General features: G+C 41.7%; 3 protein-coding genes across 3 annotated transcripts in view; 2 read left to right on the forward strand and 1 right to left on the reverse strand.

Annotated features, from left to right (window-relative positions):
• LOC310941034 (NACHT, LRR and PYD domains-containing protein 3-like) overlaps positions 1-22,386 on the reverse strand; it is a gene marked incomplete at both ends in the record, with an annotated part of 313,773 nt that overhangs the window by 271,544 nt on the left and 19,843 nt on the right. The window lies entirely within an intron of this gene.
• hspa9 (heat shock protein 9) lies at positions 114-9,639 on the forward strand. The gene is made up of 16 exons (XM_083906500.1): positions 114-384; positions 1,365-1,423; positions 2,638-2,725; positions 3,302-3,483; positions 3,673-3,797; positions 3,896-3,969; positions 4,414-4,520; positions 5,050-5,212; positions 5,294-5,386; positions 5,926-6,135; positions 7,385-7,612; positions 7,686-7,908; positions 8,172-8,266; positions 8,382-8,474; positions 8,701-8,841; positions 9,499-9,639. The coding sequence occupies exons 1-16, from the start codon at positions 304-306 to the stop codon at positions 9,583-9,585; spliced, it is 2,049 nt and encodes a 682-aa protein (XP_083762626.1). The 5' UTR covers positions 114-303; the 3' UTR covers positions 9,586-9,639.
• LOC310940553 (NACHT, LRR and PYD domains-containing protein 3-like) lies at positions 9,704-22,114 on the forward strand (the record flags this gene model as incomplete). The annotated part of the gene is made up of 15 exons (XM_083905542.1): positions 9,704-9,732; positions 12,513-12,641; positions 14,574-14,694; positions 14,991-15,049; positions 15,212-15,289; positions 15,893-16,042; positions 16,178-16,318; positions 16,454-16,594; positions 17,011-17,218; positions 17,311-17,536; positions 17,621-19,424; positions 19,522-19,695; positions 19,810-19,983; positions 21,461-21,507; positions 21,585-22,114. The coding sequence occupies 15 exons, from the start codon at positions 9,704-9,706 to the stop codon at positions 22,112-22,114; spliced, it is 4,011 nt and encodes a 1,336-aa protein (XP_083761668.1).

Below are 22,386 nucleotides of genomic sequence, written 5' to 3' on the forward strand. Positions count from 1 at the left end.
ATATATTTTACTGAAGTGTTTAATTTTTCAGGCAGTATACCCGGAAACCCATTTGGGGTCCATCGGTGTTACATGGTGCAACATGTGTTGGATCATTCCAGAAGAACACCCGTAGCTCTTTACACATTAAACCCAAGGCGAGCATCCCTGCCGGCTCTGACCTCCGCGTCTGTCACCCTGTTCCCTGGACGTCTGAAGGACTGTCGCTAATATAACAGCTTTCTGCCGTCATCTTTCAACGTTGTTTTTGACGTTAATCGCTGCGGACCTTTAAGACGTCTCTACCATCACCGAATTGTCAAAATGTTGAGTGTCGCAAAAGGCTTTTCAATTACTCTGCCAACGAGGAGCAGCACCAGAAATGTGTCCTCGTTAATCAAGAAGGTGAGTGTCTTTAACACACGTAATCAGGGTCTAACACATAACTGCTGTGTAACATGACTGTCAAACCTGACAAACTTTGGTCTTGTGTTGAAGCCCAGCTAGCTTAGCATGCTAACGGAGTTAGCCTTAGGCCAGTTTACGCAGTTAGGATTTATTTCACATTTTTACTTTGTATATTACAGTGTACGTGTACATTTAGTTGTGGTAACACTAGCATTACTTGTATTATCTGTGTGTCCACCATTGCGGAGGCATGGTTAGCCAACATGCATCAGAGACCATGCTAACATATGTTAGCCTATTAGCCTAGCCTACTATGACGTGTGACTAATTTATTCACGCTGTGTCAAATGTGAATGCGTCTTTTTTCCAGTGAAATATGATGTGTAATGTTTGCGTGTGTGACGAGAGACGGCGGTTCATCCACTCCAAGGTTGTTGTAAATGAGTCGATCGGTGACCTTCAGTGGAGTCCTTCATGTCCATATGATGTGCTTTTCGAATATATTTGTTTGTTTTACCAGATGAAGGGAGAAAGTAAAGATAAAAGAAAAATATAAGAATGTGAAAAATACATACAATTATATATTTAACTATACATGTGCTTGGTTACCACCCTTGGTATTATTATTCCCTTTTTATATTGTATTAACTGATCTGTGCATAGTCTCAAGGCAAATGTCAGTTTTCCGTTACTTTTCATAGTTTTTCCAGAAATTATTTATCTCTCAAACTATATGAACACAATCACCTTCCTGTATTAACCCCTAATTGCTCCTGAGGTGCTGGTACTGTGTGTGTGTGTGAAAATGCTGCATATAAATGCAATGTGTGCATAGGAATGAAAGAAAATGCAGTATACGGTGCATTGAATTGTCATTTAAGACTAGAGTGATTCTGTATTAAGGAAATATAAAGTTATGTCTGTAGTTACAGAGAACATGTGTTAAGAGCTGTTTAACAGTTTTGTGATGTTCCTAGGCTTGCTGGAGAGGCTTCCAACCAGATGCACTCAGAACTCTCTCCAGGAGAGACTATGCGTAAGTGTCAACTCCATCATGCTGTTATTCTAGAAATGTTTGGTCTCCTGTCAAAAATGTAGTTGAAACACAAACTTGGCACCATCCCTTTATAAAGATGACCACTTCTTGGTTCTTTTAACTTAGAGGTCAACAGTGTGACATTTTTTATTTTAAAATGTACATGCAACTGCCTACATTAGATTAAAGGGGTATTCTGTCATTTTTTTGAACCCATGTTTATAAATGTGGGTCTATATGTAAATAGTACTTATAGGAAGTGTCATAATTGGTCCAATAAAATCACCTCAGCAATGGCTGCAGTGTAATCTTGCGCAATCGCCATTCTGAGTTATAGCCATAAAAAGTGCTTGTTTTTGCCAATATATGAGTCTGGCAACATTAACAAAGACATATGTTTGCTCACTCTTGCTCTCCTTATACAGCATTGTCTGATAAGTTTAATTCATATCTTCCTAAATATTTTCAGAGATTCTTAATTGATTAATTTCTTGAAGCATGAATATTAATATATATATATATAATTGCAATGCCTTGACTGTAGTGAGGCAAGTACACACTGTCCCAGCCATAACGGAAAAAGAAACTACGTAATTGGTATATTAATTTCTTTAAGTTTCGGTTTTCGGCCAAGTGTTTACTCGTTTTTGTTTTTGGCCAACAACTTTCATTGCATCCCTAATCTTAATTTACAGAATCAGTTCCTCGGGCCTAACATAAGCTATACTTTAAAACACTTAAGTAAAGTCACAGGATTAAACAGCACTGGTACAGCAACTGTTGGTGTTTATCTGCATTGTTCGGTTTGCCTCTTCCTGTGACGGCACTCTGACCAATCTGTGTACGGCAGTCTGACAATGTCACGCATTTTCCCTGGTTATGACATAAGTCGAGCTAGTGGAAACACGCCATGTCACTTCAGGCACTACAACAATAATAATATCAGCAATAACAATAAGTCCATTATGCAGGCAGTTAACTTGCCTAATTGTTGAATTCTAATCTTTTATTCATTAGGTAAATAAACATTTTGATTTGTGAAAAAATCGTTCCAGAGAATCATGATCTCAATTCTAGGCAAAAAAAGAATTGCGATTCACATTTTTTCAAGAATCGTGCAGCCCTACGTGAAAACATAGACATTTTGAAATATACAAATAATACCAGATATTCTTTATTTATTTTCATTAACAGTAACCTTTGTGTGTTTTAAGGTCTGAAGCCATTAAGGGCGCAGTCATCGGCATTGACCTGGGAACTACCAACTCATGTGTGGCCGTCATGGAGGGCAAGCAGGCCAAGGTAAGGAGATGCTTCCTCTATCTGAAAACCACTGGGTTCTGTCGAGATAGTGTTTTCCTTTCAATTGAAACTAGTTGCCTCAAAAGACCAGTACTTGGTCAGTCAGCAGTAATTAATTTGTCAGTAAATTTAACAGAATTGTGGTTGATCATGTTTTAATCCACTTTTGCACTACTACACAATACTAACCGTTTTTATCAAGATAAACGGCTTGATATCAGAGAAATTCTACCACAAAAATAAGGTTGCATTATGACATTGTATTCAAAAATTAAAAAAAATCAAATTTACATGCAACTGCCTTAATTAGATTAAGGGGGAATTCTGTTATTTTTCAACCCTATTTTTTTTTATAATCGTGGGTGTGTATGTAAATAGTACTTGGGAGAAGTTTGGTCCAGTAAAATCACCTCGGCAATGGCTGCAGTGTAATCTTACGGACTAATCGCCATTCTAGGTTATATCCATAAAAAGTGCTTGTTTTCACCACTAAATGAGTCCGGCAACATGGTTGGAGACTTTTCTGCTCGCTCTCCTCTCACAGCGTTTGTGCACACGTGTTTGTTTGCCTTTCAGGTGTTGGAGAACGCAGAGGGAGCCAGGACAACACCGTCAGTCATTGCCTTTGCTGCAGATGGGGAGCGTCTAGCGGGCATGCCTGCTAAACGCCAGGCTGTTACCAACCCTCAGAACACTCTGTACGCCACCAAGAGACTAATCGGCCGTCGCTTTGATGACCCTGAGGTTCAGAAAGACATGTGGGTTACATTTCTAAACTAAACGATTCTTCAACCAGACTTGTGAGACGAACACTCACATTGTGTTGTATTTGACTTTACAGCAAGTGTTGCTAATGTCATCAAAGTGATGGCAGCCAGGTGTTTACTGTAGTTGGCTGTACTCATGTACAATTTACCAGGAACGGGAACTTGTCTTTTCATTCACAGGAAGAATGTGCCATACAAGATTGTGCGTGCATCTAACGGCGATGCCTGGGTCGAGGCTCATGGGAAAATGTACTCCCCCAGCCAGGCTGGAGCCTTTGTTCTCATGAAGATGAAGGAGACCGCAGGTTAGATGGCAGTATTTTAGTCGATGTCGTATTAATATTGATTCCTTGATGTTTCTGTCGTTCACTTGACTTTGACAAACGTGTTGTTAATGTTGCAGAGAACTACATGGGAACCAAAGTAAAGAACGCTGTTGTCACTGTCCCAGCCTACTTCAATGATTCTCAAAGACAGGTACACATGTTTAAATAAACTAATTTAGCTGAGCATGAGGAGATGACACTTTCTCCCATTATAAGCGATGGGGCTTTCTTGACAAATTTTACTATTCTTGTGATGTCGTCAGTGCGTACCTTCATACCAAAATTCAATGGGAACATACTCAAGTGATCACCTACCCATCACAAAAAATAAAATTGATCTGTGAGAAACTGCAGACAGGAAATTGCTAAAATGAGGGAAAACGTGTAGATAAACCCATGATGATGAAAACATGACCTCCTTGGCACAGATAATTATCTAACACCAAATGACCAAAAAGTGATCGGTCAGCTCTTTACAGAAGGCTCCTCTTAAACATGCACTGTTGGAATTTCTGAAACTGAAATCTAACTATACATTTGATCAAAACCGTTTGGTTTGCTAATAATGATAATCACAACTCTCTGTGATTCACAGGCCACCAAAGATGCTGGTCAGATCGCTGGTCTGAACGTTCTGCGTGTCATCAATGAGCCGACTGCCGCTGCTCTGGCCTATGGCCTGGACAAGACCCAGGACAAAATGTGAGCAGGGTTATGACAGGATTACTACAGTCTAGGGGTGTCTCTTCGTCGATACGTCCTTGTACCAAAAATAGTTTGTACATGTTTGTATATTTTCAAAACATGTACAGCAGTAACTACGCTGATGCAGAGCACAACTTCATCACGTTTCCTACTTTCCTGACAATGTAACACAATAGTGTTGAGCTGTTGAAGCAAACGACTTCAGCTAGGGATGCTCCGTTCTGCTTTTTTACCTCCGTTACTGATATCTTGAAGTTTAGAATCAGCCGTTTTTATACTTTTTTAAATATATTATTATTTATTGAACAGCTTTCAAGTTGTAGGTCCAGCAATATTGAGAATTATTTTATAATATTTTTTAAGCAACTTAACTTTTACGGTTGAGTCTGTTTGACCACTGTTCTGTACCATGACGTTTGCGTACCGTGACACCCCGACTTTAGTACAGTCGGTTCTTATTAAAACTTAAAAATGTTAAATTTAAATGACTGCTTCATAATAATGTTGTGGTGTCTGTTTTTCTTAGCATTGCTGTGTATGACCTTGGTGGAGGTACTTTTGATATCTCCGTTCTGGAAATCCAGAAAGGAGTTTTTGAGGTGAAGTCCACCAACGGTGACACCTTCCTGGGAGGAGAGGACTTTGATCAGCACCTCCTCCAACACATTGTCAAGGAATTCAAGAGAGAGGTGCACTTAAATTCTATCTGCAGACAAATTCTCTCATCTGTACTTCGGTATTGAGTTTCTCACGCATTTGTGTTCTAACAGACTGGTGTGGACTTGATGAAGGACAACATGGCTCTCCAGAGAGTCAGAGAGGCGGCGGAGAAGGCCAAATGTGAGCTGTCGTCTTCACTGCAGGTACAGGGATGAGAAATTTTTTTTTTTGTGTTTCATATCGATTTGCATTTGGGAGATTTGATGTCGATTCATAAAATCCTTACATCTATCTTTAGATGCCGTTTCCTGTGTGCGTATCTCGCAGAACTTGACCCCAATCTGCTAAATTTACATTTGAGTCTGTGGATTTGTTCATTACTTCATTGCCATCCTACGCGGTTGAACCAGAAATTCTTCTTCCACTTGCTAAACTTAAGCTGCTGCCAACCAATAATAACCATGGTAGCTATTGATTTCGAACCTCCTCCTGTTTCTCTGAAACCATCGCTGTGAAAGTAATTTGTGTCCCCCGTGGAAAAAAGATGTAATTCTTGCTTGCTCTGACTTAAAAAGTGGTGATCTCTGAGGGTGTTTTATCGCCGTCAGCCATTTCTCACTGAACGTGAGATTGTTGTGATTCAGAACATATTTCTTTATTGTTCTGCTAGGATTTAGGTTGTCATCTGTGGCATTGTCACGTTAATTGAAGACTAAAACATTCTGTTTGCTCTCATTTGCAGACCGACATCAACCTTCCCTACCTGACCATGGATGCCTCTGGACCCAAACATCTCAACATAAAACTGACCCGCTCTCAGTTTGAGGGTATCGTGGCTGACCTGATCCGACGCACCACAGCTCCTTGTCAGAAGGCCATGCAGGATGCAGAAGTGTCCAAGGGAGACATCGGAGAGGTGCTGCTGGTTGGGGGTATGACCCGTATGCCCAAGGTACATAACTACCACACTTTTCTATTTTTCTTTTCTTCGTGTCAAACCAAACCGAGCCTGAGAAAAAACCAATGAAGCAAACCCTACTCTGAGCTGCCAGGTTGGTTTTTCTTTAGAATGTTTTTCAGTGGTGCTGTTGTGCCCCCTATTCAATCCTTATACATAGCTTAACATAGCCTCGTACTGATCAAGATTTAGTTAACGTATACAAAAGATCCATCAGTTATATATGAAAGCTTTGTATCAAGTTGTGTGGCCCAGCAGCCATCATGACCTATTACAACCCACATGTAATTCTATAAATGTCTCTACTCAGCCCAACCCATGTCCTGACAAGCTTGGGTCAGGTATCCACTCTCTACTGTAATTTTAAAGTCACGGTTTGATCTTTTTTCTCTATATATTTTAGTGCAGGTGGGTCTGCTGTTTTTAGACTTGTCTCTTATTAGTCTAGGATCATTGGTTTTATGTCATAACTCATTTAATTCCCATTTTGATTGTCTACATGGTGTTATGACTGACATAATGTAATTTGTTTACAATGTACTACATTACTGCCTTATTTTATGTTTTTTTAAATAATGTATTAACAATATGAGTGTAACAATAACCAGTCAATTGGAAACCAACTGTAAAAAGAAGAGAAGTTATACATGGAAGGCGACACTTGTAGTAAGACCTGCTTGGCATTTCATAGTGTGGGTCCAGTACGCCAATTAAACACTTAAACCAAGGGTTTTACACCACCAAATAAGGCAGCGGGTCGGATGTTACAAACACGCCTATAGCTATAGTTATCGCTTCAGCGAGAGTTGAATTTTGAGGAAGTTTCTCTCCAAATAATGAAGGAAAAGTTGCCTGTATTAACAGTTGTTTTTCGTTGTTAAATTTACCTCCTTGTGCTGCTTGCAGAGATGTCCTGTACGATGCTATATGTGCATAACATGGCGTACACAATGTGGTTTTCTTGTCAATATTGCAAGCGTGGGAACGCAAAATATTTCCCCACCAGTGATTTCACGAAGTACATTTTTTTTTATCTTATTCTAGTTTGTATCTTTTCACAAGATGCTCAGCCCTAGCATTCATGGTCAGCTCAGGAATGTAGACACATGTCCTCAAACTACCTCTGAATGTGGTTTCTGCGATTGAATCTGTTCAGATTGAACACCTAGGATGGATGATAACGCAGTGTGTGACTTTTGCATTCACCATCATCATTAAAAACTCTTTGCATGTCTTTGTGTAGGTTCAGCAGACTGTTCAGGACCTGTTTGGCCGTGCTCCCAGTAAATCTGTCAACCCAGATGAAGCTGTTGCCATAGGAGCAGCTATTCAGGGTGGTGTCTTGGCTGGTGATGTCACTGATGTGCTTCTTTTGGATGTGACGCCACTATCCTTGGGTATTGAGACTCTGGGCGGAGTCTTTACCAAACTCATCAACAGGAACACCACAATTCCCACCAAAAAGAGCCAGGTACACAGTCCCCCTCATACACACAAACACATGACATGAAACCTTGGTTGTGACCCCTCTGCTCCCCCTCCAGGTGTTCTCCACAGCAGCTGATGGACAGACTCAAGTTGAGATCAAGGTGTGTCAGGGAGAGAGAGAGATGGCAACGGACAACAAGGTGCTGGGTCAGTTCACGCTGGTGGGGATCCCCCCCGCCCCACGTGGAGTTCCCCAGATTGAGGTCACCTTCGATATTGATGCCAATGGTATCGTCCACGTCTCCGCCAAGGACAAGGGCACCGGCCGTGAACAACAGAGTAAGTTATCTGTGTGTTGAGGTATAAATTGAGGGGGTGTCGTGGTTGTGTCACTATATATTCATACTAAACTTGTGTTTCCTGTTGGAATTAGGTGGCAAACATATTGTTAGGATACTGTGGACTGAAGCAAGTGTAGATTTTATTGGATGAGCTTAGTATTCAGTGGTTTCTGTGTAACCCTAATGTGTTGATACTTAAAAAAAAAAACTACACTATCCCTTCATGTTTTGGTGTATTTTAATCGTCTTTTCTCATGGCAGTTGTGATCCAGTCGTCAGGAGGACTCAATAAAGATGACATTGAGAATATGATCAAGAATGCTGAGAAGTATGCAGAGGAAGACAGGAGGAGGAAGGTGAGGTGTCTGAATGTTGAGATGAAAACTCTGCCCTGAGCAGTTGTTGCTGCAGGTGTATTCATCTGTATTAAAGCAGTGGTCCTTCTAACCAACTGTGATTAATTACATGTAGGACCGTGTGGAGGCCGTCAACATGGCCGAGGGAATCGTCCATGACACGGAATCAAAGATGGAGGAGTTCAAGGACCAGCTTCCTGCTGATGAGGTAAAACTCTTGGAACCTGACGATTACCTCATACTGTCTACTGTGCAGCCACTGTTTTCCCCCACCATTATATGAGCGAGGCGGTAGAAAAATAAAGTGGGGTTGACCCATCCCTATTGTTTGTACCACTAAGATAGTCTCAAAGAGCATATACATGTGTTTATGTCGCCAAAGTATACGTTTTGCTCATGTCCTGACACGGTTTCATTTGCCCACGTTTCTTCAGTGCACCAAGCTGAAAGAGGAGATATCTAAGGTCAGAGATCTGCTGGCCAACAAAGACTCAGAAACAGGAGAGAACATCAAACAGGCAGCCACCACCCTGCAGCAGGCGTCGCTCAAACTCTTTGAAATGGCCTACAAGAAGGTAGGAAACACTGACTCTTTGTAAAGGATCTTGTCATTGAATCTCCACGTTTCTCACAAACTGCCCCCCTTAAAACCTCACTGGCTGAATAGGTCTCAGTATATGTTCTTGTTACCAGCCAGATAATTCATTTATAATTCAATACAGATAATATGTGATTATAAGTGTATTGTGTCCTAATTTGACACCGACTCATTTAAACATCACACACATGCCCACCCTTGTCAATTATTGTTTGGTTTGGTCAAACATGTCAGCACTCACTGCATGTGTATAGGCAAAAAAAACATATGGAGTCCACTTTTAGTACAAATAACAAGGAAATATGTTTGCTTAGAAACTGTTTCATGTTTTTTGGAAAAGTTGCTGCTCATCCTTCCTAAAATGTATTTAGATTGATCCTTCACTATAACAAAATTAAACATTTGAAACTTGTTGATGGTTTTGTGTAATACATTTAATGTTTACTTTTACAAACATTTAATGTAAAGATAATGCACTGCTCTGCAGCAAAAATATACCATATCTGTAAACTACTTTATTTGATTATTAATTCTCACAAAAATGAATAATTCTGCAATAGTTAGGAAGTGATGGATGTTGAGTACAGACTCCTTTGACATGACTTAACCATAAACTTCTCCTTTCGCCCTCCAGATGGCAGCAGAGCGAGACGGCAGCAGCGGCAGCAGCAGCAGCAGCTCAAGCTCGTCAGAGGGAGAGAAGAAAGAGGGCCAGCAGTAGAGGGATCCACTCCGTTGTCTTGTGGTTTCCATGACAACAGAGGACTGTTGGGTTCAGGGTGGGCTGGGTGGGGAAGGTGTATTCTGGAGCAACCAGGTGAATCCTGTCCATTGTCATCATGCTGTATACCTGCCAGATGGTGTACAGGTCAGGAGAATGGGGTCAGCAGGAGGAGCTGACAGTGGAGGTGGTCTTTGTTTTTTGTTTTTCTTGGGGATAATGATTATATTATTGTAGGAGAAATTAAATAATGTTTTTCTAATAAAAATCCTGAATGTGACACGGACTTGTGGGCATTTATGTTGGAACATTGTATTGACATTATTTCAGGTGGTAGAAATGTGCCGTACATGTCAAAGAAGTGGATTAAAAGTGTAATTTGAGGCTTTTTTTAAGCATTGTTGAACGAGCCGGCCATGTGGTGGTGTAGTGGCTATCACTGTTGCCTCCCTGCAAGAAGGTCTGTGGTTTGCATCCCAGTTGGACTGATTCTCTGCTTTCCTCCCGCAGTCCCAGTTACTAGTGTTGTGGACACAGTACATTGTAACTCTGTGCTGTTGACATAAGATTCCATGTAGAGCGATGAGGAACGTTAAGGAAGACGGCAAATTATGTGATGCCTGGGAAATGCAAATATCTCAAAGTGGTTTCCCATCCTAAGAGGTTTTCTCCAGTTTCCTCCCACAGTCCAAAGATGTGCAGATTTGGGGATGTAGTTTACTTGTGTGTGTGTGTGTGTGTGTGTGTGTGTGTGTGTGTGTGTGTGTGTGTGTGTGTGTGTGTGTGTGTGTGTGTGTGTGTGTGTGTGTGTGTGTGTGTGTGTGTGTGTGTGTGTGTGTGTGTGTGTGTGTGTGTGTGTGTGTGTGTGTGTGTGTGTGTGTGTGTGTGTGTGTGTGTGTGTGTGTGTGTGTGTGTGTGTGTGTGTGTGTGTGTGTGCGCGCGCTACTTCATCAGGATTCAGGGAAAGCTTCAAGGAGGAATACATTATCAGACTGTGATAGACTCTAAACCCCTATTCATACATAATGAATTATTCAGAGCTCTATAAACTAAACTCAAAGTCGATGATAAATAGAATGCAGTCACCATAGCGCTCATCCACACCATTATGGCATGAATGCAATTGAAGGAGCGAGAGAGTGAGGGACTGAGGAGGTGGAGGTAAAGAAAGAAAGAAAAGGTGCTTAAGGACTAGAGAACGACAAAGATAAGACTTTTAAAAAGCTTCCCCAGTGTTTGGGTAAATCACTCAGCAGAAAGAACAAAGTCAAATTAAACAGCCAATCCCTCTGTTTTTATGTCAAGTGTTCTTGGTAACACTAATGGTTCCAGTAAGAACCATTTTGATCCAGAGAACCCTTTAAAACCCCTTTCCTGAATAAAGGGTTTTCAAAGGGTTCTTGTTAACACTCAGGCTAATCTGAGCCTAACCCCAAAAAGGGTTCTCCTATGAGGACAAGCCAAAGAACCTTATATGGTTCTACTGAACACTCTTACTTCTAAGAATGTAAGGGGGATTTCAGAAACTACTGGTGGAAATTACTGGGATTCTAATGACAACTACCTCTAAGGTTTATAGAGAAGTGAGCAGCAGAACTTTAAGTCTTCACAGATGATCTTCATACCTCAGTTGTAAGGAATGGTCTGAGTTACTGACTTGAACCAGTGAGGTCATTCTCTTCTGACCTGTGACATAAACCTGTGTCGACCCTTGAAGCAGATGAGCTGCAGCAGCACAGAACCATGTTGGGTTCCACTTTATCTCAGTGGCCCGTGTACCTAATATAGTGGCCAGTGAATGTGAGTTTGGCACTTGTGACATGTTGCTGCCAAGTGTGTGAGTGAAGGGTTGTCACTAGAGGGCAGCAGAGCATCAGTGGAAAAGCAGCCTCATCTCCTGTAGCAATATTATCTCAAGATTGGAAATAGGCATTTTGGACTAAGTAACATTACCCAAGAGGTTCTTATTGCTTTGATTGAAGAGTGCAATAATTACTTAACACTTGTGGAGCAATGCTGCACAGACTGAGAAACAGTAATAGAAGACAGGCACAGTATAAGTTGTATTGTTTTTGTAGCTAATAACTGTGCAATTACAAGGGCTGGTCGATAATACGATAACAATATGTATCTCGATTGACACTTCCACGATATCAATAGAAACAGATATGTTTGATAGGACGTTCAGGGAAGTTGCTAGGAATTCTGGGCCCCCTCAAAGAATATGGGCGTGGGCCCCTCTACACAATTCATTGGCTGTGTATTATGATGTTTTTCTTCATTTTTCAGTTTTTCCGTGTTCTTGACGGTGCCAACAATTAGTCAGAGTATAATTACGTAAATTATGTATTATTAGTCGTCTTATTCCCATTTCTCTGATTGCAAATACATCTTCCTGGCTCTGTCAACAGCAACAGTGACTTAAATTGAGTTATAAACAAATTCGGCCTATATTTTGCTATGGATTGTATAATTGAAATAGCCAAGGGGTTGATTAAAGTCTGAGTAATTGCCAGTATTACAGCAGATCACTAATAAACCAAAACAGCCAACCAGTGTCTACATCACTCACTCACCATCAAAGTCCAGTGAGTGACACACACAGACCTGAACTGACCAGTCAATATAGATACGGTTCAAAACAGCTGGAGAAAGCACGTAAAATGTAAATGTACTTTTAATTTCATAAATCTGCAATTTTATTTTCTCGAAAAATTACTCCCTCCCCCGGTCCGTAATTTATTTCTTTTTTGATTAATGTCTCCCAAGAAATATTTTTAAACCATCCAAAAGACAGTGTAAACTGTCTTAAATTCTAAATTGTCTTTTTATGTTGTTATTGTCAGCCATTATGGTGTATTTTATTTTATAATGCTGTGAAAACAACGACAAATCTTTGAACATTTTACTTTTTTGTATTTTCAAAGGTCCCACCAACAAGACCGCAAGAAAAAGGAGAAAGTCATCCAAGAAGAAAAAGAAGCGGAGGCCGTTACCAGTTCAGAGCCCGGAGGAGCCGACGCAGAACCAGGAGCCTTGCTACTGGCAGTGCTACAGTAGCAACATTGCTAGGTCACCTTTCCCGGAGATATGGACTGAGGAAATGTGGACTCGAAAAACAAACCACATAACCCTGGATTGATTTTAGGGATGGAAAACTCGGCTGCAAAATCTGCTCTTTTGTCTCGGATCTGTCCATTTTCCCAACCCATGGAGCACGAATGGCTTGATGTCCCTTCAGAAAAAAAAATCTTAAACACAAATAGTCCACTGGCCACAAAACTGCTTAACGGATTCACACGGCAAAAAAAGGAAACACTTGAGAAAGTGTGTGACAGCATGAATGCTCCATACCTGAAAGCTAGATCTTCAGCATTCCATTCTGCTTACCACTTGGCCCCAGAACGACAGGACATTTTTGGACAACTACAGGTTGCTAGAGCTGCAGAAAGAGTCATCAGGTCAAATCAGGTCAAATTTACCAAAAAACTAAAATGAAAGAAAACCACAACTTTAACACCAAGCTATTAAACATGCGATTATAGGCACATAACATTCACCAAACTGAAAACTTACTAACTCACTAACAAAGCCATTATTTGACAGAATTACACTACAGATAATAAAGCCCAGGGGATCATGGAGAAAAGCCAGTGGGATCTGAAAAAGATTCACTTTCAGCACATGAAGCTCACAAGTCTTGTCGACTTTGTGCACACATGATGCACTTCTGAGAGAATACCAAGACTCTGAAAACAAAGAACAAGGTATGATACTTTTTAAAAAGTTTATACAAATGTTTTTGTCTTTAGACTTTTCCTGAAATTACTATTTAATAATAGAGTAACTTAAGGGCTGATGTTTGATGAGTTTTCTTTCTTTTCTCATCCTATTACAGGCAATAATCATTTCCAGGACTACAAAATTAACCTCAGGCATCAGCACTGAAGCTATTATTACAATCATCCACAAAGCATGGTTGATCAAATTGCCATTTATCAATACGTCACAGAATTTACTCATCTTGTCACGTACACTCTTAGAAATAAGGGTTCCAAAAGGGTTATTCTACAAGGGCTGAGGTTCTACCTGGAACCATTTACTTCTGAAGGGTTCAAGGGTTCTTGGTAACACTAATGGTTCCAGTAAGGACCAGTTTGATCCAGAGAACCCTTTAAAACCCAGTTCCTGAATAAAGGGTTTTGAAAGGGTTCTTGGTGGAACCCTCCAAAACTCTTTGCACTTTCATTTATCAAAATAAGTAACTTTCAATATTTTTTTTACAACACAAACACGTCTAACTCTACACATAAAAATGTTGAACGATAAACAAACATTAAATCTCAGAGAACTTATATCTGCATTGATGATGTGCAGATCAGGAACATCTGCTTCACCTGCTGACTCGTGCTGGTCATCACGTGGAACTGACAGCTGCTGCTGCTGCTGCTGCTTGACTTAGCTCCTCCTAGTGGACAGATGGCACACCTACATCATCTGTGACCCATGACTAAGTGGCTGCTTCAAATGACATTCCAGCTACATTAAAATGAGCCAATCAGGAGAGAGAACAGATCTGAATCCAGCGGCAGCTCGTTGGACTGGTTCTGACACCTTCACTTTGACTCTGAAGGTGTGAGGACGTGACTCTGTCCTCAGATCAGACACAGAAAGGCATCAGGACAGACGAGGGACAATCGTCTCATACAGTACGTCCATATTATTGTACATTTGTACACAGGCTTTGTCTCCAGGGAAGTTTTTCACCTCCGGTAGCGCTACCTAGTGGACAGGTAGAAGAACTACTTTGTGTCATGTGTGACTGTGTCCATGTTAAGTTTGACATTGTGTTCGTGTTTGTTCTTTAAATAGAAAACATCACCAAAGTTCAATGACCCTGACTCACCTGTCATTGAAGGGGGAGGAGTCTAGACAGGTATCACAGGCTGATCTGGTTCTAGTGATTTATTTAGACTTTGACTCTGAAGGTGTGAGGACGTGACTCTGTCCTCAGATCAGACACAGAAAGACATCAGGACAGACGAGGGACAATCGTCAGCGTCTGGTGTCCAGGTGAAGGTGGACAGTGACCTGAGCTCAGTTCAGCAGGTGAGAATCTTAACTGACAAAAGTGTCTGATCATCACTGTGACTCCATGTAGAAATGTCTGCAGTATTCTCTGCACTGTGATTGGCTGCTGCTCATATAGATTCATGTTATTCAGCTCATTTCTATGAGTGACAGTGATTTTCATGGATCATGTGTTTGTGTCCTCAGTAAAATCACTGCTGAATCTTTAGACTGACTTTCTGTTTTCAACATTCCTGACATAGTTGAGGTTTAACGTCACAGACTGATGCTTCCAGGAAGCGTCTGAGACCTGTGCGCTCCTAAGTGTCCACCAGGGGGCGACGTCACTGGTTTCCAACAAATTTACGCTGTCAGGCAAGGCGGCACTGTGCAGGTGAAGGTGGGCGGGTCTTTAGTCAGGCTCCACCTCCTCTACTTTTTTCTAAACCACTTCCCTCTGTTGTCAAAGACCGAGATGACGCTGGAGAAGTTAAGGGTAAACATCTTGACGACCGTCACGAGAAATAATGAGTCCTGAGTTCTTCTCTTCCAGCAGGTGGCGCTCTACTATGCATCAGAGTGAGGACATAGAGCCCTCTGAAACCAGACTGTGTCAGGGACATGAGTCTGCGAGGTGAGATGTTAATGGTGAATCACACGCACTTTGACCTCAAAGTAAAGATCTATTTAAATCATAAACCGGAAAACCTTTCTACTGCACTCAGCTTTTGTTGTCATTTACAACAAAGTCAAAGTTGAAATCGCTCTTTATGAGTTTTTCTGTTGCTCCAGAGCACCAATGCTGTAATGTAACAAAGTACAAATAACTTGTACTTTTACTCCTCTAAACTCTCTTTGTTACTCGTTACGACCAAATAAAACACATTCACAAGCTTCGACATGGACTGAAGCACATCTATGTGCTCAAGGACACATAGATGAGCAGAGCCAGGAATTGAACCCAAAACCTTCCAATACAGTACAGTAAATGTCATAAACTTTAAGACTTTTACTTAATTAATATTATTAAAAAGTGTATTTTTTTGGTCACATACTTGTACTCTAAAAGTATCACTTTAAAGTACTTTATAGTGTTAGCATTCAACACACAATTCAACAACACAATTTCATGAATCCGGAATGTTTCTGATAGACGCTAACGCTAATATTAGCCATGTAGCAATGCATGTTGGTTTTTGTAAAGATTTAAAAAATGTTTTGGTTTTATTTCTGTCAGGATTATTCAGCACGGATCAGGTTGTCCTGGACCTGAACATGGACCTGGACCTGGACCTGGACCCGGACCCAGTTGTGTGTCCATAAAGAGAGATTGGTCTATGAATCGACCCACTGTCTTCAAAGATGGACAAGTCTCTGTTGATGAAAGGTTCAGAGTTCAGAGATATTAAGTTTCTGATGTTCATGTTCTTCAAACTTCCATCAGATCATTTCTATCACTCTGAGGTTCAAATGTTTCCCGGTTCTGTTTTTGTGTTTCTGCTTCTTTTACAACAAAATCCAGTATCTACAGAATCCACCAACAAAGACCTGATTCTCCTGGACCTGGACCAGAACCTGAACCCAGCTGTGTGTCCATGAAGAGAGATTGGTCTATGAATCGACCCACTGTCTTCAAAGATGGACAAGTCTCTGTTGATGAAAGGTTCAGAGTTCAGAGATATTAAGTTTCTGATGTTCATGTTCTTCAAACTTCCATCAGATCATTTCTATCACTCTGAGGTTCAAATGTTTCCCGGTTCTGTTTTTGTGTTTCTGCTTCTTTTACAACAAAATCCAGTTTCTACAGAATCCACCAACAAAGACCTGATTCTCCTGGACCTGGACCAGAACCTGAACCCAGCTGTGTGTCCATGAAGAGAGATTGGTCTATGAATCGACCCACTGTCTTCAAAGATGGACAAGTCTCTGTTGATGAAAGGTTCAGAGTTCAGAGATATTAAGTTTCTGATGTTCATGTTCTTCAAACTTCCATCAGATCATTTCTATCACTCTGAGGTTCAAATGTTTCCCGGTTCTGTTTTTGTGTTTCTGCTTCTTTTACAACAAAATCCAGTTTCTACAGAATCCACCAACAAAGACCTGATTCTCCTGGACCTGGACCAGAACCTGAACCCAGCTGTGTGTCCATGAAGAGAGATTGGTCTATGAATCGACCCACTGTCTTCAAAGCAGAACAAATTTCAAACATTCCAATGTAAAAATCGAGAATCATTGACTTTATTTGGTCACATATATTTTCTCGTATAAGAATGACATCACAGCTTACAGACAAACAAGGAGGAAATTACCTAATTTCAGTTGCCTGTAACTGTTTGTTTTTGTTGCATTTCTCAGGATCCATCAACAGGGACCAGATTGTCCTGGACCTGGACCCGGTCCTGTAATTGGACCTGGACCCAGCTGTGTGTCCATGAAAAGTGACTGGTCCATGAATCGACCCATTGTCTTTAAAGATGGACAAATCCTGACTGACCAAAGCTCGGAGGTTCTCAATGATCCGTCTGCCCACAAGAATGGAACAGACCTGGACTCCATATTTACAGTGTGTAAATGAACAAGCACAGTCAGTCTAAAACTAAACAGTAAGCTACCAATCTGTTGGTGACCAACGTGTTCTAATGCATCATTCTACAGCTGCTGGAGGAGAACATCATCTGCTTTGTGAAGAACGAGCTGAAGAAGATCCAGAAGGTTCTGGCTACAGATCACACAGAAGTCTCAGAGAGTCAGAGGGAGGATGAGGAGGTGTTGGATGGTGAAGATGAGGAGCAGTGGAGGAGCAGAGAGGCCTTTCTGAAGATCACAGAGAACTTCTTGAGGAGGATGAAGCAGGAGAAGCTCGCTGACTGTCTGCAGAGCAGTAAGAGGACTTTTAATGTGAAAGGAAGAACATCTTATTTTCTCAATGATCCACTCACTGATTTATTTTCTTGTGTTCTTTCAGAAACCAGAGCTGCAGCTTGTCGACATGAACTCAAATCAAACCTGAAGAAGAAGTTCCAGTGTTTGTTTGAGGGCGTGGCTAAAGCAGGAAACCCCACCCTTCTAAATCAGATCTTCACAGAGCTCTACATCACAGAGGGAGGGACTGGAGAGGTCAATGAAGAACATGAGGTCAGACAGATTGAAAGAGCTTCCTGGAAACCAGACAGAGCAGAAACAACCATCAGACAAGAAGACATCTTTAAAGCCTCAGCTGGTAGAGACGGACCAATCAGAAGAGTGATGACAAAGGGCGTGGCTGGCATTGGGAAAACAGTGTTAACACAGAAGTTCACTCTGGACTGGGCTGAAGACAAAAGCAACCAGGACATAGAGTTCACATTTCCCTTCACCTTCAGAGAGCTGAATGTGCTGAAAGAGAAGAAGTACAGTTTGGTGGAACTCATCCATCACTTCTTCACTGAAACCAAAGAAGCAGGAATCTGCAGGTTTGAAGACTTGAAGGTGGTCTTCATCTTTGATGGTCTGGACGAGTGTCGACTTCCTCTGGACTTCCACAACACTGAGATCCTGACTGATGTCACAGCGTCCACCTCAGTGGACGTGCTGCTGACAAACCTCATCAGGGGGAAACTGCTTCCCTCTGCTCGCCTCTGGATAACCACACGACCTGCAGCAGCCAATCAGATCCCTCCTGACTGTGTTGACATGGTGACAGAGGTCAGAGGGTTCACAGACCCACAGAAGGAGGACTACTTCAGGAAGAGGTTCAGAGATGAGGAGCAGGCCAGGAGGATCATCTCCCACATCCAGACATCACGAAGCCTCCACATCATGTGTCACATCCCAGTCTTCTGCTGGATCACTGCAACAGTTCTGGAGAACATGTTGAAAACCAGAGATGGAGGAGAACTGCCCAAGACCCTGACTGAGATGTACATCCACTTCCTGGTGGTTCAGTCCAAAGTGAAGAAGGTCAAATATGATGGAGGAGCTGAGACAGATCCCCACTGGAGTCCAGAGAACATTAAGATGATTAAGTCTCTGGGGAAACTGGCTTTTGAGCAGCTACAGAAAGGAAACCTGATCTTCTATGAATCAGACCTGACAGAGTGTGGCATCGATATCACAGCAGCTTCAGTTTACTCAGGAGTCTTCACTCAGATCTTTAAAGAGGAGAGAGGCCTGTACCAGGACAAGGTCTTCTGCTTTGTCCATCTGAGTGTTCAGGAGTTTCTGGCTGCTCTTCATGTTCATCTGACCTTCATCACCTCGGGAACAAATCTGTTGTCAGAAGAACCAACAACGAGCCAGTGGTCCAGACTGTTTAGACACAAACCTAAACTGAATAATCTGCACCAGAGGGCTGTGGACCAGGCCTTACTGAGTCCAAATGGACACCTGGACTTGTTCCTCCGCTTCCTCCTGGGTCTTTCACTGAAGACCAATCGGAAGCTCTTAAGAGGTCTACTGACACAAACAGGAAGTGGTTCACAGACCAATCAGAAAACAGTTAAGTACATCAAGAAGAAGATCATTAAGAATCTGTCAGCAGAGAGAAGCATCAACCTGTTTCACTGTCTGAATGAACTGAACCATCGTTCTCTTGTGGAGGAGATCCAAGAGTCCCTCACATCAGGACATCTGTCCACAAAGACACTGTCTCATGCTCAGTGGTCAGCTCTGGTCTTCATCTTACTGTCATCAGGAAAAGATCTGGAAGAGTTTGACCTGAAGAAGTTCTCTGCTTCAGAGGAGGCTCTTCTGAAGCTGCTGCCGGTGGTCAAAGCCTCCAACAAAGCTCTGTACGTGGATCAATATATAAATATTAATAAGACATATTCTAAAGAAGCACAAGATAAACATGTTTAACCTTTTGTTCATCACTGTTTTCTACCTCAGACTGAGTGACTGTAAACTCTCAGAGAGAAGCTGTGAAGCTCTGTCCTCAGTCCTCAGCTCTGTGTCCTCTAGTCTGAGACACCTGGACCTGAGTAACAATGACCTTCAGGATTCAGGAGTGAAGCTGCTGTGTGATGGACTGAAGAGTCCTCACTGTTCTCTGGAGACTCTCAGGTCAGGACTCACTTTATTTGATCTTTTAAATCCTGATTTTGCTTCTTTAGGTTCTTGTTGATGAAGATGTTCAACATCTGAATCACTGAGTTCATCATATCTTCTTAACTCCAGTCTGTCAGGTTGTCTGGTCACAGAAGAAGGATGTTCTTCTCTGACCTCAGCTCTGAACTCCAACCCCTCCCATCTGAGAGAACTGGACCTGAGCTTCAATCATCCAGGAGACTCAGGAAAGAAGCTGCTGTCTGCTGGACTGAAGAGTCCACACTGGAGACTGGACATGCTCAGGTATTCTCCTCCTCCTCTTCCTCTTCTGCTTCATGTTCAACAGCAGGATTCAAACTTGTTATGAAGGTTCAGGTTGAAGATTTTCTGTTATTCTGCTGTCCTCTATGAGACAAATGTGATAAGAAGTCAGTGAATATAACGAAACATTAGTGAAACATTTTAAACACCTGTTGTTGTTCTTCTATTGGCTCCTCCCTTTAGGGGGCGCCACAGCGGATCTGCCTGATAGATATTGTTCTTGTTTCACAATAAAGATAAAAACTAGAAAAAAACACACTAAACTCTCATGAGAACAAGTGAATGTCTATGTATTTATAGGAGTTAAAAATGTATATGCTGAAGTTAAAAATGTATATACAGGAGTTGTCTTCTGTGTTGTCCACATGGTGGCTACTTGTTTTATCCCCACATAAAAATAATGATCTTTATGACGAGGATGGAGTACAGTCGCGATAAAGTGCAGGTGATCCGAGTAGATCTGAGTAAAACGTGGTGACAGACTCTGAAGAGCAGAGCGCACTTTTCATTGTTTTTACTCCGTGGTCTCCATATTTATGTAGATGAAGCTTTAGCGCTACAATTAAGGGAATAACACATGCATAAGATGAGCTGATCTCTTTAGTTCACTGCTCAAAGTGAGCGAATGTTCTCTGCTGTGAAGTGAATGCTGCAGAGAGTTCATAATCTGCTCCGTATGCAGTTTCGCTTTTGCGCTGAGACTTTCCAGCGTTTAATAGGTGCTGTTCCACAGTGTACTTGCTGTGTTTCAGCCGCCGAATTATCGGTGCATCCCTAAATATAACATCTTTATTGACACGAACGATTCAATTTCAATTTCAATCAGCACCTGGACAAGCGTGCACTGTGCCAATTACATGGGGGAGCATGCACCCTTGTTCCCCAGTATAGAAAAATCTGTGGTGTATAAAAAAAAATCTATTTAAAATAAATAAACAAGCAATGCTAAGCCTGGCAGGGGGGCAAGTAAAGCCTGGCGGCCCGTCAGGCTTATAATACACTGGAGGAAACCCTGGTGGCGAAACCCACACACCAGGACTGAATGATCGTCTCCGTATGCCTTATTTGCATAGACGCAGTTAAATCATATCACACTCGTTGAAACTACACTTTCCTCGCATTTTGTCGTTGAATAGAGCTCAAAATCCATGTGAGGACTTATTGTGCGATTTAAATTTAAATTTTAATCGCACAATACATCATTTTATTTATGGTTTACGCATTCAAAATATTATCCATGCAATATTTCCATGACTTTTCCAAAACTTTACAGGAAATGTTGTTTTTCATTAACTTTTCAAGGACCTAGAAAATGCATTTTCAATTTCCAAAACTTTTCCAGGTTTTTCATGACCGTACGAACCCTGGGTTCATCATTGTGTCCACCACAGTGCGTCATTAAGACAACAGTTTGGACTCATGTTGGACACAAACTAATTCAGACTGTTTCTTCCTCCAGGATGGACCATGCTGGAGAGCAGAGGCTAAAACCTGGTGTCAGGAAGTGTAAGTATGGATTTACAGGAAATAACATATCAGCTGATCATCAATAAACTGCAGCTGTGTCTTGTTGTCTTCATCAGATTCATGTGAACTGGAGCTGGACACAAACACAATGAGCAGAAGACTCAAACTGTCTGAAGACAACAGGAAAGTGACCCGTGTGACAGAAGATCAGTCATATCCTGATCATCCAGACAGATTTGACGTCTGGCCTCAGCTGCTGTGTAGATCTGGTCTGACTGGTCTCTGTTACTGGGAGGTCGAGTGGAGAGGACATGTTAATATTTCACTGAGTTACAGAGGAATCAAGGGGAAAGGCAAAAATTATGACTGTTTGTTTGGAGATAATGATCAGTCCTGGAGTCTGAGGTGCTCTGATGATCATGGTTACTCTGTCTTTCACTGTGAGACAGAAACACCCATCGACTCGTCCTCTGTCTCTCACAGAGTATCAGTGTATGTGGACTGTCCTGCTGGGACTCTGTCCTTCTACAGAGTCTCCTCTGACTCACTGATCCACCTCCACACCTTCAGGACCACATTCACTGAACCACTTTATCCTGGGTTCCTGGTCTATCCTGATTCCTCAGTGTCTCTGTGTTCTCTGTAGGACATGAAGAGACAGAAGCTTCAGCCTATGTGCACAGATCTGTATGTGTGTCACGGATTCACCAGCTTAGAGGCTGTTTGTTTATTCCTGTGTTGATCTTCCCTTACTTACTCTCATTGAAGATCGTGCCACTCACATCGGCCCTGCAATCACCTCATTCCACTCACCTGAGTCTCCCTCACCCACTTCCACACCTGGCCCTCATTATCCTCATCAGCCTCCCATTCAGTCTCCCTTTCAAATACAACCCATGCTCATTCACCCTCTGTCAG

This window comes from Microchirus variegatus, assembly GCF_963457635.1.
Source record: "Microchirus variegatus genome assembly, chromosome: 19".
NCBI lineage: Eukaryota > Metazoa > Chordata > Actinopteri > Pleuronectiformes > Soleidae > Microchirus > Microchirus variegatus.

Coding starts and splice junctions, on each gene's coding strand:
- hspa9 (XM_083906500.1), top strand. CDS start 304: ATGTTGAGTGTCGCAAAAGGCTTTTCAATTACTCTGCCAACGAGGAGC. Junction 6,136..7,384: donor GTATGACCCGTATGCCCAAG/GTACATAACTAC, acceptor GTCTTTGTGTAG/GTTCAGCAGACTGTTCAGGA. Junction 7,613..7,685: donor TTCCCACCAAAAAGAGCCAG/GTACACAGTCCC, acceptor CTCCCCCTCCAG/GTGTTCTCCACAGCAGCTGA.